The sequence below is a fragment of the Apteryx mantelli genome, chromosome 10 (assembly GCF_036417845.1).
Source record: "Apteryx mantelli isolate bAptMan1 chromosome 10, bAptMan1.hap1, whole genome shotgun sequence".
NCBI lineage: Eukaryota > Metazoa > Chordata > Aves > Apterygiformes > Apterygidae > Apteryx > Apteryx mantelli.
This window is the reverse complement of record NC_089987.1, coordinates 7,660,683-7,678,579: the sequence shown is the minus strand read 5'-3', so window position 1 is coordinate 7,678,579 and position 17,897 is coordinate 7,660,683. Positions and strand designations below refer to the sequence as shown.

The following is a 17,897-nucleotide window of genomic DNA, read 5'->3' as shown; positions in this document are numbered from 1 at the left end:
CATTGTTTTGCTGCCAGTAAACAGAAATTTGAATAAACAGGTACTGATAAAAGCTTGGGAAAGAGCAAGAAATTAGCTGCATGAGAATTCTTGTTTTGTCTTACCCCAAAGGCACTTGGAAGGGCTTATAGTCTGAATATGCAATTGTAAAAAGACAAACAGCTGTTCTTTTTCATCATAGTGGCAAAATAGTAATAGCAGAAATTCTCTTTTGCCTACACACATGAACCCAAATGATGTGTGTAGGTTTGAATCCTGGAGTGAGGCTCAGTAACTAGTATGAATAACACAAGTTAAATGTCCATCTGTGTTCTCAACTCAAACTTCAGTGTAGCTGGGGGAGCTCAGGTTGCGTTATATACCCTAATTTATTGCCCTTGGAGCATATGAACTTCACATGAAGTCAGAATGGGGTTTCATCTATGCCAAAATCCAGCTTCTAACATGGCAAGAACTTTTGGTTAGAGAGAACATAAGAAACAGCATATAGAGTAGGCATTTTACTCATTGAACATTTTAGAGTAAGTTTCTGATGTTATTTGGATCTGAACACTGAAAATAATAATAGCCTATACACTGAGGCATTAGTCTTGCTTAAAAAGCCACCTGACTACTCATACCTAACTAATGCTCCAGCACACAGCAGTATTCCTGTGAACTGTGTGAATATTGTGTGCCATCTTAAAGAAACCAAGGCATGTAGTTCAAATGTTTTCTTTACAGCCATTTAGTGAAGTAGCGTTAAACCCACGAATAAAACCCATGAGCCTGGAATGACAAGTGCTCTCACTGTGAAGGTTTAACACTGCCATTAATGTAAAGTTTGCTGTGCCTGGCAACCTCAGGAATTGGGACCCCACATGCCTAAGTGCTGCTCAAACAGGAAGCAGAGTCCCTGCTACAACAGAGCTCTAGTCTTTGGTATTTCATTTATATTCTGCTGTAACGGGGTACACATACAAAAAACCTGGTAGAATTAGCACTGGTTCTTGATAAAGGCACATTGAAGATTCACCTCACATTTAGTAAGCTGTTTTTTTCCAAGTGAGAATGTTTGTGCCCGTTTGCCCAGAGGCAGAGTTAAGACATGCATTGACTTGGAACACCTTGCAGCTAGTTAGCTCTCAGAGGCAATTCAGAATATGGTGTCAAACAAAAGATTCTTCTGTCTTTAAATAGTGCCCTGCAAGCGTCTAGACAGTCTGTGTGAAAAGCTGTGGTTCTGGAAGCATTTCAGGCTTGGAGCTCTTGTACGGCTGTGAAACAATATCATTCCAGAAAGGCTGTCTCTGATCCTTCACTTGTGTGTGAAGAGGAATCTCTGTTTGCCAGACTCCCACAGGGACATAACTGGACAGCATTGCTGCTGCAAGGCTGTGCAGAGGAAATCAACAGCATTCACCTTCTACAGTCTAGGCGTTACAATTAGAAAGACAACAATATGCAAAGCAGTATGCTTATAATTAAGTGTGCATGTTTTGGGGGTGGAAGAGGGGGAGAATTTAATGACTCTTTAACTATTAGAACATGCTTATGTGAAAGAGAACAAATGAGACGTATTTGTGGGTTGGTACAGTGTTTTTCCAAATATTTTTTTTGCTGAGGCAAGATTTTAAAAACTGATGTTATGGAGCTTGATAAACAATAATAACTTAAAGTGTCTTTTTTTTAATTACATAGTGATGAATGTCATAAACTTTTATTTCCTGACATAAATCCTTATAATAGATTGTGATGGAATACAGGAATACACTAAATTGAACTTCATATATGCATTCAGTTCAGGCGGGAGACTTGCTGCATCTTAACCAAATACAAAGGGTCTGTCTCTTCTGTCTGCAAACTGCCAAAACTCCTTTGCAGCCAAAAGACTTCTCCCTAATGTAAGAGGTACTGCTGCAGACAAAAATAGACTTTTTTTGGAGAGGAATCTGAACCACAGCACCTGGACCACTTTGCTTTTGAATATCCCAAAGTTATGAGCATCTGAGGCATCTCTGTGTGCACGGTTGGCTGCAACTAAGTATAAAGTACATCACTGCTCAGAATGGAGAAATGTACCATAAAGGTGACCAGTTCTGAGCTCCCCTGCTCGTGGCTTTGATGTACTTAAAGCCTAATATAAATTGGGACCATGCTATCTTAATTTCTACCGGCGATCCCAAAGACTTAGTTGCTTGGAGCCTACAGGGATACAGTGGCAACTGGAAGTGTGATGTAGGAGGGATCCCCCTGTGGTCAGTGGGTTTGAGGAACTTTTTAACTTTAACATGATAGTTCTGTACTCCTTCTCCACAGCACTGTGCTGATCTTCAGATTGATTAATCCCAGTGTAGAGCTGGTATACTTGTGTTGTGCTATCAACTAGACAGACTGCGGCGGAAGATTTGAGTTCAGGAATTTTGGCTTTTTTTGCTACTCTCTTGACTTTGAAAGTAATAAGGTAATTATTTACTGTAGTAATTGGTAATAGAAAAAAGTCTTTTTTCCCTTTTCTCCAAGCTTACGTTAATAACTGATAAAGAGAAAGGCTATGCTGTGTTAGTTTGAAGGTTAGATCAAAATTAGCTTTCCTTCTTGCTCTGTGCAGGATTTTCCAAGGTAACGCATATAGCCTCATTGAGACGTTCTTTCTATAGCACTTCATTTACAACCAAAATGCTAGCCTTGAACTGTCAAGTGCTGAATGCCCTCTGAGCTGTCCTAACTGGTTGGAATTCTCTATGTTGGCAGATCAACTTTCAAGGTCTTTTTTGTAGGAAAGTTTCCACCAAATTGATGGTCTAGGCCCTACTGTTTAGAAGTTCTAAATAGTTAATTTGATGTTGGTTCTACCTTTTTTATGCTTTATTCCAATGATTTCATAAGTAAAAGCTGGCAAGATTTGGCTCAGTTATTGAATAATTACAAGGTTTTAAGTCTCTTTTTCTTTGAATTTTACTCAGGCAAAAACAAATACTCATTGATGTCAGCAGGAGCTTATAGGAATAAGAAAAGAGTAAAAACAGTACGGTTCTGCAGATGTAGTTCTCCATCTAAAAGATGTATAACTTAATAGATATCTTCAGTAGCCAAGGGAGGACTCCAAGAGTCAGAATTTGCCTGTAGCGTCAGTTTATATTCCTTTGACATTTTTCTCATCTTGGGTCTGGTTTTAGTCTTGCTTCCATGGCAACATAATAGTGAGGCTAAAAGGTATTCCAGAGAAAAGGTCTCTCTTCACTGACAGGCAGCAGAAGGGAGTAGAGGCCAGAGCTGCTCTTCGTAGCTGTGAATAGCAGTGGAGGAATGAAAGGGATTTAAAAATTACTTTCTATTTGCATGTACACCTGCAAAACCATTGGTGCAGAAGTTCAGCATAACAGAACATAAAACAGGTGAGTCAGATAAAATCATTTTTGGTTTCAGACGGATACCAGCAGGATGACGTGTTAGCTTCATACTAAGGAACTGGACTTCATTACCCAAGTTATCTTCCTACTCCTGTGTCTAAAATTCTCTAATGGGCTCAAAATCATGGCTAACTATACTAACTTCCTAACACTTTAGCAGTAAATTTTGATTGTATTCATGTTTTCCCCATGTTTCTTTTTCAGTAGGTGTTTATGTAAATTTGGCTCCAAATACCCTAACATTCACGTGTCTTTTTACATATGCTCAGTCCTTGATTTCTGCATGCTACAGACTGACTGTATTTGCCATGGGCAGGAATGGAGCATATTCAGACCCCCTTCAAATATTTTGCCTTGGGTTTCTTTTTCTTCTTCTTTTCCATCTGTCTTGCAAGATGCTGCATACCCTCAGCTGCCAGGCAAACAAAGGATTTGAGAGGTCTCATTAGAATTAATGGTGTAGGTAAGAGAGGAGAATTTGCCTGGGAAAGAGGATAATCCAGGCCAATTTCAGATATGGGTTTGCCAGTCTCCTATATACCTGGCTGCCCTGCAAACAGAAGACTGGCACAATGTTGTTGAAAGAGAGGATTTTGTCACAGTTAGGGGCAGCTGAACACTAGAAGCACTTTTTTTTCTACTAGCTATTCTGCTACACAGTGCAAATAGAATATTGTTATCATAAATGCAGATTATTCCCACAGAAGTGCATTGCAGTCAGAACAGTTTATTCCATTTGGTCCCAAGTAAAATAATCCCTACCAGCAAAAGCATGGTTTCCTCCATATAACTGTGTCTATGGTAGGGCAATTGTCAGTAATCACACACAGGCAAACAGCTTTTCTGAAAAAGCTTGTAGACAAGACTTAGCCTGAGAAAGCAAAGCATTGTAAACTTGTAAGAAAAAAAAGAAAGCTTAAAAAAAGTCAGCACGTTTCCCAGTGAAATACTACTCCACTCTATCATGTTGCATAAACATGGAAGAGACATTTCAAAATTAATGAGGAAATATGCCAGAAAAGCAATAGGACTACATTTTGACACACGTCAGTTTTGGGACTAGAAAGACACAGCAATTAGTCCAGGGAGCTCTGTGACTGCTTATCATGTGTGTGTCACAGCAAGGCTGTATCCAGGGAGCCAATGTGCCGTCCCTTCTCTCAGCCCAAGCCATGTAAGCAGGGCTGTGGCAAATGTAGCCTAAAAGGAAGACTTACTTCTGCTCTCTACATCCCGTGCCCTCACACAGGCAATATCTGCGTGCAACAGCGTACCAGTTCACTTTCTTCAGAGCTGCCAAACTATTGTCCTTGGCTTCTTGAATTTCCTCCCTTCCACAGACACCCAAAACTAAACAGACATAATCTAAAAGACAGAAACTACATGTGATTTTTCTTTGTATGAAGTGCTACTTCAATATTAAAAGCCATATAGGCCAATGATGAGAAAGCAAAATATTCTCCTGGTCTGAGAAGAGTATCTGCAATTATAATGCAACTCACAATTCATATTAAAGACAACATAGCCTTGTAATAGACCACAGCAGTGAGTCTGATAATAAAAACCATGTTGCCTTATGGCACTAAAGAAAGCTGGAGTATTAAAGCTTTGCTTACAGGGTATCTCAGCTAGAATAGACTGCAGCAGGCATCTTTTTCTTCATTACTGCATACAAATGATGTCTAAATAAATATTATTGATATTAGTGTTTGTAATTCTAATGGAGATAGCTCAGGGCTCATTGAAACAGTAGCTGTTATTAACAGCAGCAGAATAGAACCAACCTTAGAATGAAAAATGGGCAAGTTTTTATTCAGATTATTCTTTCATAAATCTGAACGAGATCTGGATCATTACCTGTGACACTTGGGTTGCCAAAGTAACCTCGACTAGCCAGCTGATATTTGCATAGCACATGACCCTGTCACCATGGAGATCCTGTCCATGGGATTTTGCAGACATGATGCAGTTGCAGGCTCCTCAGACGCATGGCAGTGGGCAGGAGAGGAATTAATTATTGGTGAGGAATGTGCTTGCAGGCAGTTCTCCTTTCTGTCAGAGGGAGCCTGCACAGACGGACTGCAGAAGCCAAACTTGTTCTCCATATTGTTTGAGCTGTGTAAGGGGGATCAGGGAGAGGGTAATGGGAGGAAGTGCTCTTGCTTTCACAGGAACAATTCTGGATTCTCTGAATGGAAAGTTCATTTTCCATTGAGATTGGACAAGTGGTCAGCAAACACTGTCCCCTGTGAAAACAATATTTGAAGGATAATACTCATTTACAGAATGCATGTCCAAGTAATTGAACCTATTAAACACTAGTAGTATTTCTATATCAGTTGATATTCCCTCTGTATCAGTTGTATCCCCTTCCAATACCTGCTCTTCTCATTCACATGGAACCCAGTGATGTCAGGGAAGTTAGAAATAAACCTTGTTCCCGTACACAGAATATCTGGAATTCTCCCCCCAAAGCAGCTATCATCTCCTTTCTGTATGTTTTCAATGTGCAGTAGCACTCTGAAGTAGATTTGGGGCCTATTCTGCAGAACCGTATGTATCCATGGAGAAATTGCTCTACTTTCCGAGAAGGTATGGCACACCCTCATTAGCAGATCAAGGACCATGCTGAGTGTTAGAACAATCCCATGAGATAATCTATTTTTTCACTTTTCCTGGGTGTACTACCAACTTATTTCTCAACAAAGGCTTCTAATTTTAAGTTCAAGCACATGCATGTATGTTTAGATGTTTATCAAAATCCCTTCACTCTAATTTCTGCATTTTTTCTATTTGGCCCCTACATTACTGCTCTGTCTTTCTCTCCTGAAGTTAAAAGTTCATTTGTTGACAATAGAGTTAAAAAAAAAAAAAGGATTTTTTTGAGAAATGACATGATTCAGTTTATAGTGGTTAAACAGGCTAGTGGTACACTCTTTTCTCCCCATATCCTTTTGAGAACAGAATTAAGAGAGCCTCAGGATATAGGTATTTTGTTTTTGCAAAATACTTTATTCCACCTCTTTTATTTATATATGAAATTGGCTGATCAGTTGGGGGTCCTGTTGACAAGATATACACACCTCTAAGGCGGCACAGTCCCTGCTTCAAAAACTGTCCAAGAGCATCATGTGGTGGGAGACAATAAGTAGCTGTGCTAAGCAGTGAGGGAGCACTGGGTAACCCTAACATGGCTATGGCAGTTACAAGCTATTTCTCAAGTGTTGCTGTTTTCAGCCTCCCATATGCACACCAAAAGAGGAGACTTAGGAGAAATTTGAGGAATAGAATGATACTGCCATTTTGGGGAAAACTATTAATAACCCCTAAAGAAGCAGCTTTGGAGATTTCATTGTTGTGACAGACTATCTCCTATGCATAAATGCAGCATGGGGAAAATTGTGCGGGTGTTTAACGTAATACTGGTTAAAAGTGTTCAGAGGAGGTCAGATGGGCAGAATAGAGTTGGGTTGATGGCTGGATGCAGAGTGTAAATGGCACTACTCAGGTCTTAACTTTTAGTCACAAGCGTCACCCAGAGGATTAAAGGGGGAGGGGACATAGCTGGAAGAGTAAGACTTCAGGGTGATATTTGCAGCCCATATTTCAATGGATGAGGGGATTTTTTCAAGGCTAGAGAGGAACAGTCTTCCCATGACATGCTGGAAGGCTTGGATGTTTTCAATATGTAAACAGAGGACAAAAGGCGATTCTTTGAGATGGTGCGTGAGGAGGAAAAGTTGATATTGAACCTAAAGGGTGGAACTAATGAGAGGGACACATGACAGATTATAGTTATAGATCACAAACTAAATAGATGGTGTGTTCCTCTGTGCCCATCTGGAAGTGAGGGACATTCTATTTATTTGCATGCTGATTGCCCTCTTAACAGCACAGGATACTGCAGTGTCAGAACGACTGGTCAGTGTGACAGATTACATTGAGAAATATTATCCACATTGTCTTCGGAAACCTCTAGAGCCCAGATGTTTGAAAGTAAAAAGACAAGGCCAGATGATCGCTTCCTTAAAACTAGATTTTTGCCTGATTAGCCTGCTTTTTCCTTGCATTTTTTCTTTTTTACTTTTAGATTGTATGATGACTCTTCTAGTTATTAACTTTTCACAATACTTCTCTCTATAAAAATAGTTAGGGGGGACACCTCATTATTACAAGTTGGTTTTAAAGAAAGAGAAAATCTAATATGGTGGGAGATGAAAGTATTAAATAGTATTCGGAAAATTACCAGTTTTGGCTAAAATAAGTGCCTCAGCTTGATTTGGAAAAGATTTGAAGCTGGAGAAGATGAGTCTGTTTGAAGCAGAATAGGAAATTTTAAAGAGGATACTATATCCAAAGTTCTTGATATTTTTGAGGAGTACCCTAAAAGAGACAACATGGTGGTCTTGGAGAGGATTCAATACAGCTGGCAAACTTTATACTTCCAAAGTCATGAAACCTGTTTTAGAACATTCTCTGACCTGTAACATGAAGGCATTTCTGCCCTTCCTCTCCTATCAAGATCTATTGACAGTAATTGTTGCTCTTCTCAGTCTAGTACACAATACAGATGGACAAAAGTGGCTCTGATCCAAGAGTAGCTCTGAGATCCCAACCATAACATCCCCTCAGGAAAACATACTTGAATAAGCTCTCTCACAGCAGGCTCTCTTTGCCGGCTTTGTGATTTTTTTTTTTTCTTCCTGTGTTTGTATTAAGACTTCTTTGAAGAATTCTGTTTGGGTATTGGTAGCATAATACATCTTTAAGTGTGCAGGTGTGTGTTAATAGATTAAAATTTGCTAAGACCAGTTAAGGCTAGAAAATTTCCTGTAATGCCAACACAATGCAATGCTTGTTCTGTGCGTTCCTGATTAAGCTCTCTTTTTATATTCATTGTCTCTCTGCTTGGGTCCAGCAGAGTGGTATGAGTAAGGGGCAGAAGGAGAGCTTGTAGAAGGCTAAGAAAACATGCAGCACTTGGGGAGTTTTGATGGAAAAGAAGAATTTTAAATGTTCCTCACAGGGCATGGTAAGCATGACTTGTAAAGGACATTGAGGTACATTGCTTTTGTCTTTTGAGGCCATAGTTTTTGTGTTATGGATGACTACATTATCACATAGGTTGTCTTAATTTCCAGATTTATTGTCATTGCTAAAAAAATACCTGGATGTGGGGATATGATAACATATCCAGGACTATACCATTTGTAGAGCTGGATAGGGATAGGAGTATATAATTGTTCAAAATTCCTTCTCCAATTATAAAATGGTATTCCCTAAAGCAGCTGCAAATTGTTTCAAACTAGGTTAGAAAGTTTCTTTGCCTGTGTTTATTATCATTTTCTATTAGACTGAACAGATACTGAAAGAGAATTCTGCTCTAGAGCGTATTTAAAAAAACATTATGTCAAACTAAAATATGTATTGATGCAAAAGTGTGCTTGAGGGAAAAGGCAAACTTGGGATTCCTTTTAATGCTCCTTCACTATTAATCGGTTCCTCTATTGCTGCCTAGGAGGGCCCATGTTGGATTCATCAGACAGTGTACGACTGTGCAGCATTCTAGGTTTTAGGTTTTATCTTGTTTTTCAGTAGTGGTTTTGATAACTTTCCTTAGACAAATAACATGGACAGTGGAAGCATTTTCCAGTTGTCCACTAATGTGTAAAAATAGTTCTTGATTCCAGTGCAGAGCACTGTGAAACATACTGTGTCAGTGTGGAGCCTCTCAAGGCTAAAATCTGTTGATCAGCATTAGCTTAGACACAAACCCCATAAGGGCTGAGCTATACTGAAAGCAGACAAAAGCCAACAGAATTTTTATGTCCTTTATTCCAGTGGAAACTCTTTTTAAGTTAGTAAACATTCCTCTGCACTATTTTCAAACCAAGAGCCCTCTCTGATGATACTGCTTCAAGAAATTGAATTAACTGGTACATATAAACGAAAGGAAGTTTGATTCATTTACTTTGACTTGAGCTGACAAACGAAGGTAGCAAACAATATAGAACAACTGATGAAAAGTAATTTACGGAGGAACTTTTGTAAGTAGATGGAAGCCCCTTTTGATCCTTGCTACGGGAAAGGACACTTATTTCAAATCAAACTTGAACCACTATTCAGAGAAACTCCATTAGATTCCAGGACTTCCATATGCATCACTGTACTACCATTTAAATCCGTGTCTAAACCTTTTCTCAAGTGCAGGGTGATCCATCATTCTCATTGGTAACATGTAAGCCTTCAAGCACAAACTTAGCTTAAGCTCTGTAACACACTCAGACAGACCATACTCAGCACTTAAATGTTCAAATTAAGAAGTAAATGCTTTCTATGATCTGCACTGAACAACTTAATCATACTTGCATAGCGAAGAAGGTTTTTAACACCCACTTTCTCTGTAGTGTACAGGGAGTGGTTTAAATATTCAAGCACTTTAGGAAACAAGTAGTTGCAGTCTTGGTTGAATGGACATGGACTGTTAGCAGCCATAAACTGAAAAATTCCGTATTTATAAAATATCTCATGGTGTCTTAATTCAGATACAGTGTACTGAATGGCATTGCACTAGTGCAGAATTTGACTAACTGGGTAAGCAAATTGCAAATGACATTAAAATATACAGATGTTGTATCAGCTCTTCAAACTTCTTTTCAGTTTTTTTTATATATTGTAATAGCTCCATCTGGATCCCATAGCCACTATTATTGTTATAAATTTTATTATTCTTTTTGCCTCTGCCTGTTGTTTGCATTTGCAAGCTGCTTACGAGCATTCTTGAAGCAACACCTGAACCTTTCTCCAGAGTCTTAAACTTGATACTGTACATGTGAAAAATGTAGGAAAAGCACATTTTCTGAAAATTGCCTTGCTAAATGTGATATGGTACAGATTAATGTGTTATGGTACAGATTAAAATAAATGTTGCATGCCCTGATTTCCACATGATGTTTCTGGTAATACATTTCAATGGATGGGCAAATGTGTCTGCTGATTTCTCCAATTCCATCCCATCTATGTATCTATGCCATACTATAGACTTCTAAAAGCTTGATTTGGCTAATAATTAAAAAATAATATAGCTGCTGCTTCTTCAGAGTCTTTGTTGGATATTCTTAAAGTAATATTGACCATATTGCAGAACAAATTGTTAATATTATTGTAAGTTTTTTTGTTATAGTTAAGTAGAGTTTATGCTGTAAGCTAACTTCATAAAAGTTTCCAGTCTCCAGTGGGATTCATAAGACAGTGTTTTCCAAGGTTAATTTACAGTCATGTCTGAAATTGGAAAGTCATTTAGCTTTGCAGTGCAATTTTTCTTTTGTTCTAACAGATTTTTTTAAGTCTGGTATTTACTAGTTGAGGGAACCACTTGGCAGAATTAAGGTTGTAATACTGAATTCACTGCTGCCACCTTTCAAAATAAGGCTGACAGATGGTAAAGACATTTTGTGCTGAACATCCATTAAATTCAGCTGGAAGTTGAGAGCCTTATTCTCTTAGTATCTTTAGAAACTCAATACAAACACCTCCCTGTGTATTAGGCATTCAGTAATGACATTAGGTGCCTGGACCTCAATTCAGGCTTAAAAATATGCTGTGGGAGCCACATGTTCCCAAGTCAGCATTTTGTCTCAAACTTCCATGCCATTATTCTTAAAATATTCAATAAAACTATGTCACAGATGGTAGATCTTATTAACATAAAACTCTCCGGTTCACTTTCTTGTCTCAACATATCCTGTTATGCTGGCAAAAAATAGTGTGATGAGGATATGAAACAGTCTTTATGTGTACATTCTCAGTTCCTGAAGTTTTCCACTATGAAAGTGAGGAAACTCTACATCTTCCAATTTTCAGTAATTAAATAGTGGTCTGCATTCTGCAAATTGAACGTTCAGTGAAACACACATGCAGCATTTCAATTCATCAACACCGAACTCCCTTAAGTTCTGAAACCTCATATGTCAAAATAAGCTCTTCTGCAATGCACTGGTGAGATGAGGTTTTTCTGTTCCTTTCTCACATGTGCTAATTGCAGCCAGCTGTTAAATGTCTAGTTTTAGTGGTATCTGTAGGACTCTTTTTTAATAAACAGAAATAAACGCTCACTTACGCAACTGAGAACCGAAGCACTGCATCAATCACAACCATTCTCTGGATATGGCATTCTCCCTATAGGAAGACAAAAGATATTAATTGAAGACCATCACAGGTCAATTAAAAATACTTCATACTTTCAGTGAAAGAGTGTTTTCACAAATATTCTGCAAAGAGAAAAAGAAATTAATCTAATGAGCATCCTATTAGGATTAATTCCCTGAGCCTGTATTTCACTCTGCACCTCTGCTAACCATTACTTATGTATTATGCTAGCATTATGTATGTATTACGCTATTCAAAAACCATCATCAAGACTCAGATCCCATTTTGGCAAATACTGTATAAAAATCGGGCTTTACAAATTCATTAGAAAATGTTTAACTATATTAATTTCCTTTCAAGAAGCAGTTTGAGTGACATTGCACACAGCATGCCTTAAACATATTGCTTTCATTGGAAGAAAGGAACGTCAAGCTTCTGTATCAGTGTATCCCTGTAATTTATCAGTAGATTATCTTTCTTACAGGTGAAGGAGGCCATGCAGAGAATCCACGACCGAGGAAATATAGGAAAACTTATTCTGGATGTGGAGAAAGCACCCACTCCCCTGGTGAGTTCAAACCACTACATACATGGCATGTAGTCACACAAGTTAACACATGTTAATGACCTTTGGAGAAATGTCACTTAAAACTTTTTTTGCATACTGTTTTCTTCTAAATCGATAGCATCTAAATAGCACCAGTAATCATAATTTATACTTTTAGCCTAAGGTGAAATGTAAATTGTGTCCCAGCAGTTAATTTTCTATGCAGAATGGCCATCTGCCTCTCCAAAAATGTGTCTAAGTCTTACTGGATTTTTGTGATCACGATAAAACTGCAGGTCTGTTTCTGTCCCTGTGATGGAAAACTAATAGATGTGTCATGTAATACAAAGGTCCTGTATTAATAAGGATAAGTGAGTGGACTGAATAGAAAAAGACGCCGTCAGTATGACTTCAGCATGCCAGTAAAGAAGTGCTTTCTGATTCCCATGCAAAAGTCAGGATACACCTTTGGTAGGGATTTCTTTTACTTCTATTATGAAATATGAAGTACAGTACCTAAATACTTCCTCCTGGAAGTGTTCTGAAGGAAGATAGTTGCAATGGAGGTCTGTGCTCCACTGGATTTGGAGTACTTACCATGCTAGTGAAACATTATAGAGAGCGGTAGTAAATGGAAGACAGAGGCTCACACCTAAACCTTGGCTGATTATGTGGGAAAGAACAGTAAAAAAGACGATGAAAAGTTGACTTAAGATGGACACTGAAGTATGAAGTTTGCTTTCAGACCTGAAATAGCTCTTGTTTTGAAGGAAGAGAAAAGAATTTGGAATTACAGTTAAGCTTTAACTCTAAAATTGGCCTCAAATCACTTACAAAATTCCTGCAAGGAAAAGGAAAGCTTTTGGGATCCCATACATGGAAATTGGAGATTGTTTTGTAGCTGAATTGCATGTCAAAACTGTAAAGCAGAATGCCTAACACAGAATTAATACATTTACTTCATCTGTTCTCTTGATAGTGTACATTGACAATAGCCATTAGTTAGAAGGTGAGAACAACTCTGTTATACTTTCATGAAAAGAGTTCATTCAAAAATACGGGTAATTTCAGAGCATTGCTTTTCTCCATTAAAATCGGGTTGTGTTTGAACTCTTTATTTTTATTTCCAGCAGGGGCTAGCAGTAATCAAACAAGGAAGGCACAACTTCACTGCATTTCTCTTTAAAAAAATTAATGGATCCCTTGTTATGTTGGTTTTGAGATAGCTGTAGGCTAATAAAAGAACCTTCTTGTGTCCTGAGAGAGCTAATGTTGGCGTAGAGGAAAATTCAGTCTTGTTAATCTATGCAGTTAAGCACTGTCACTTGTCCAGTTAACCAGACTCTTCTTGTGCCTCCGGAGACAAGTCAAACAGACAAGGTGAGGTATAGGTGGAGTACAGGCGGGTCTGGCACCTTTACAGTTTGTAATAAAGATTCCCATGTGAAAAAACATCATGTGCTCCTAAAATGCTGTCATGAATTACTAATTTCTCCAGTTGCCTACCAGCTGTACAGGCATCTTCAGTAACATATGGCAATGCAGTTTCTCCCCACTCCTGCATTATCCAAGAGTTGCACTCTGGTTATGCTCATCTGGTCACAGGTTTATTCTACCAACATTTACATATCCACTGCTTTATAAAGGTTTCCAATTCATTATTTTTTATAAAAAACAGCTGCTCTCTGAGTTTTCATGACACCATGCCTCATGTGGGACCAGATCCCATCCATTAGCATGCATTAAAGAATCATCTTATCTGTTTTTTGGAAGAGAAGATACAGAAGGATTCATAAACCAGGGGGCTCATACACACTGTGAACTTCCTACACAGTTGTGTTTCCTATCTGAGAACCTTAATATCATTTTGCTATAAACACACACAAGACTCCACTTGTGCAACTGTCCTGCAAAGCAGCTTTCTGTTATGTAATTCAGCTGTGATTCTTGAGAGAACAGCTTACGATTTTAGCTGAAAGTGGTATAGAGCCAACAATTTTTTTGTACAGACAGAATATGTATTTTCATGGTACAACCATGTCTGCTTTCATTTTTAAAATCACTCTATCAGAAGAATCAAATTGAAATAAAAATAGAAAAAACGATGTGATAGGCACTTTAATTTCCTTCATTTTTCATCCTGCAGATGGCCAATGACAGCACAGAGACAAGTGAGGCTGGGGAGGAGGAAGAAGACCATGAAGGGGACAATGAGAATAAAGAGCGCATGCCATTCATCCAGTAACAGCCAGAGGTGGCGGAAGAAAAGCAGAAGGATTGATCAAGTAGAAGGGAACAAGACTGCGAAATCTATTCTGTGCATCAGTGAACAAATGCTGTAGTACAGTGTGTGTTGTATTTGTCTGCAGTCAGCTGAGCTATGAGCTGTTGGTCATTGTTGTTTTGAACTCAAGTGCCATTCTCATGCAGTGCAGTATTATGACATTCCTGTGTGATACCCTGTAGGAGTCCCATGGATTTTTCTGTTCCAATTTAAAAGCCTTATTAACTTACTGTGTAATTTTAGATGGGCATCTTTCTCATGCAAATTCCAACATTTTGCATAAAATTATTTGGGGGGGGGGGGTTGCAAGTTGACAACAATGACACCAACAAAAAGAATTCCCCATTCGGCACCTGGCAGATTCTAGTAACTGCAGGGAGGATTTTAAGTTTGGATTTTCAGTGTTAACATAGTTTTCCTTTTATGAACCACAGATAAAAGTTGCAAAGAAGATGAGTTTATTTTCCTCAATCACGCTTCCTCATCTTATAAACAATCCTATCTTCATTTTCAGAAATACCTCATTTGTAGCTTAGAGTCTGGAATTGTGCAAGAAATTGTTAACTGAGGGACTTTGATTAGTACTGTATAATCATACTAGTCATCAGCACTTGTAATTAAACACATTCATTCAAAGTGCTAACTATCGTGCTTCCCTGTTGATCTTCTGAGCTATCACCCCCTATGCTACAGGCAAAGAAAAGTCAGTGAATCACTTTTTTAGACCCAGAACTTTAATTGCCTGTAACCATTAGCATTGTTACTGACAATTCAACAACATCTTCTGCTAAGGACACATTTGAGTCAGCTGTGTCTGTAATCCAAAACAATTGTAAATTCAGTGATTTTTAAATCCTATCAGCAAGAATCACTCTTCAGTATGTGGAAAGAAATTATTTTGTAGGCAGAGTTTACAGCTCTGAAATCACTAATGGGTTGATCAGCTATCAAGCTAGAGCTGAACTCGTACAGCGGTTAACCCTTTTAAAAATTACTTTTAGGCCTTAATCCCATCAGAAGTTATGCATGGGGATAGGTGAGCAGTTCTATAAAAAGCTCTGCTCCCATATGTACAGTTTTACATATGTGATTATTTGCAGGATCAGGCATTCAAAGACCAGCTGGACTATCTACCTCCCACTAATGGAAACTATATCTGAACATGACATGAAAAGAATTCTTTTTTCCTTACCTTTCACCTACCCAAGCAGCAGCTACTCAGGTCCTCAATGGTCTTGTTAAAATAATTATTTTGAAATGAGTGCAACCACCTACAGTAGAAGCACTAAAGGAACATCAGAGACCTTGTATAATGCCATATATCTTTGAATTAATATATTTTTTGCAAAAGAAAGTATTTCTCCAGGCATACCCCATTCACCTAAATCTGTGAGTATCATGTAGCAATAGAAGTTGAAAAATAATATAGAAAACTGGGGAGGGAAGGTTTCTCAGACTTTTCTCAATGCGAAAGGAATGGTGGATCCAGATGACTTTTATGTGTGGTTTTAGAGGATTCTCTTGTTTTTTCTGTTTGTTTAATCTTTGTTGCCTGAGTATTAATGTCCATCTCTTTACACTGTGCTCTTGAAGTTGCTGTTCTAATACTAGTTAATTGTGTAGAATGTTCATTCTGAATGAATTTCCCTTGGGTTAAACAATTCAAAAATAATGAAAATTAGTAACTGTTGAGAAAAATGCCAAAAAAAGCTTTTGTTGAAATATCTGTTAAAACAGAACTTCAGTTTTCTCTAGATTTTGATGCAGAACTTCATTATAGTTGATTTTATTTTCATGCTGGATTTATCTATACTTCCAGTGCCATATCAGGCCCAAACAGGGACTCTGTCCACAGAAAACAATGTATTCAGTGAGTTTTCCATGTATTGCAATTGCCAATTAGGCCTTTAAAAGTAAGGCCATTAAGTTTTCACCACTCGGAAGCTGACAACAGTAGGAAATGTGCCCAATTTTGTTTTGCAGTTAGTGTAACAATGTTGTCCTGCAACAAACCTTAACATAACTAGGAATTTTAATTTGACGCCAAAGTGAGCAATATTGCTGGTAACCTTCGAGCTGGCAGTAAAGTGGCATTCTCAAGGCCTTAAATTAGTAGAGCAAGCAGAACAACAAATCGGTTCTTCTGTTAAAAACCACAGTATGGGTGGCCCTAAATTTTCCTTTGGGACAAATACAGATGGGTGATCTTGGTCATGGCCACCGACACCACAGGGACAACAATCCAATGAAACCATTTTGGCTAGTTCTTTCTGGTTTTGCTAGCAAGGCAAAAATACTCTTCATGCTATTTCATAACAATTTTAGGGCCATTTTCTAATCAGCAGCACATCAGTGCAGAGACTTGAGGTAATTGCAGTGAGTACAAAGGAGTACTTCTGGATCTACCTAATTACAGCACCACAGATGAGAATTGCAAGCACTAAGCTGAATTCTGCTCAGTTTTACCGGTATTAATATGGTGTACCTGAAGGTTACTCCTGAAATGAATGGAAAATTTTCAGGTATCTGTAATGGCAGCCGGATTTATGTTAGCAGAGTTTGGCCCACAAGCCCTAAATACTTTTCAGAATACCACGGACTAGTATCACTTAGGTTTGAAGTGGTAGAGGGCATGCTATACAAAATGATGGTGGTGAGATGATTATTACTGAACAGGTCTTATTGCAGTAGAATGAAGGTTTGCTTTTACCACTTACTAACACTGTTGTTTAACCAACTCTTAGACAATTGGTTAGTTTCTTCAAGTGCAACAAATTATTTCTCAATTTGCCTTAAAGGAACTGTGACAGTATTTCTTTAACTTAAGCCTGATTAAGTGAACTGAAACACTGTTTAATTGTATTTGTTGCTTTAGAGCTTTTGTTATATTGTGCCTACAAAGCAAATTATGTTTACATAAAAATATAAATAAAATATTGAGCATAGCATTATCCTTGGCTTACATGTTTCATTCTAGTATGATACCTCCATTAGTGAACGGACTTGGAATTGGCTAAGACAAAAATGTGAAGGCTTCATTTTCCATTTTTGTCATGGAGGGATATAGAAAGAATTTTTTTTTTATTATGGAGTACATTGGGGTTATTGAAATGGCTGAATAGGCTATTTCACAGAACATTAACAATTTAGACATAAAATGTTAAATGTTATAATTCTGTTTTAAAAGATACCATTTTAATGATCTAAGAAAATTCAAAACATTATGTAAGCACGGTTTGTGAAGTGTTTAAGGAAGTTTATTTTGAAATGCATAAACACCAGTTTCCAGAATTTTAGCACTGGGAGATAGCCTGACACATAAGTTATCCTCATAGAGAAGGTTCCTTTCAGAAATGAAGATACCCTAAGGGAATAACCTCAAAACAGAATCCAAAACAACCGCCACCAAATTAGGTAACAGCATGACAACATGACTGACTCTGAAATCCAGCTATCCCTGGTCTTAGACTTTTTGCTTAGGGCTGCAAGGAGGTGGTTCCATTCACATGGGACCCAGGATTACCTC

The 17,897-nt window shown here is 38.1% G+C and overlaps 1 protein-coding gene across 1 annotated transcript in view; it reads left to right on the top strand.

Annotated features, from left to right (window-relative positions):
- The window catches only part of VAT1L (vesicle amine transport 1 like), a 63,352-nt gene extending 46,030 nt beyond the window's left edge, over window positions 1-17,322 (top strand). The window contains exons 8-9 of the mRNA XM_067302454.1: window positions 12,025-12,108; window positions 14,234-17,322. Of these exons, the coding sequence (XP_067158555.1) occupies window positions 12,025-12,108; window positions 14,234-14,332 (183 nt within the window). The 3' untranslated portion in view covers window positions 14,333-17,322. The remainder of the gene's footprint in view (window positions 1-12,024; window positions 12,109-14,233) is intronic.
- Window positions 17,323-17,897: the final 575 nt, after the last annotated feature.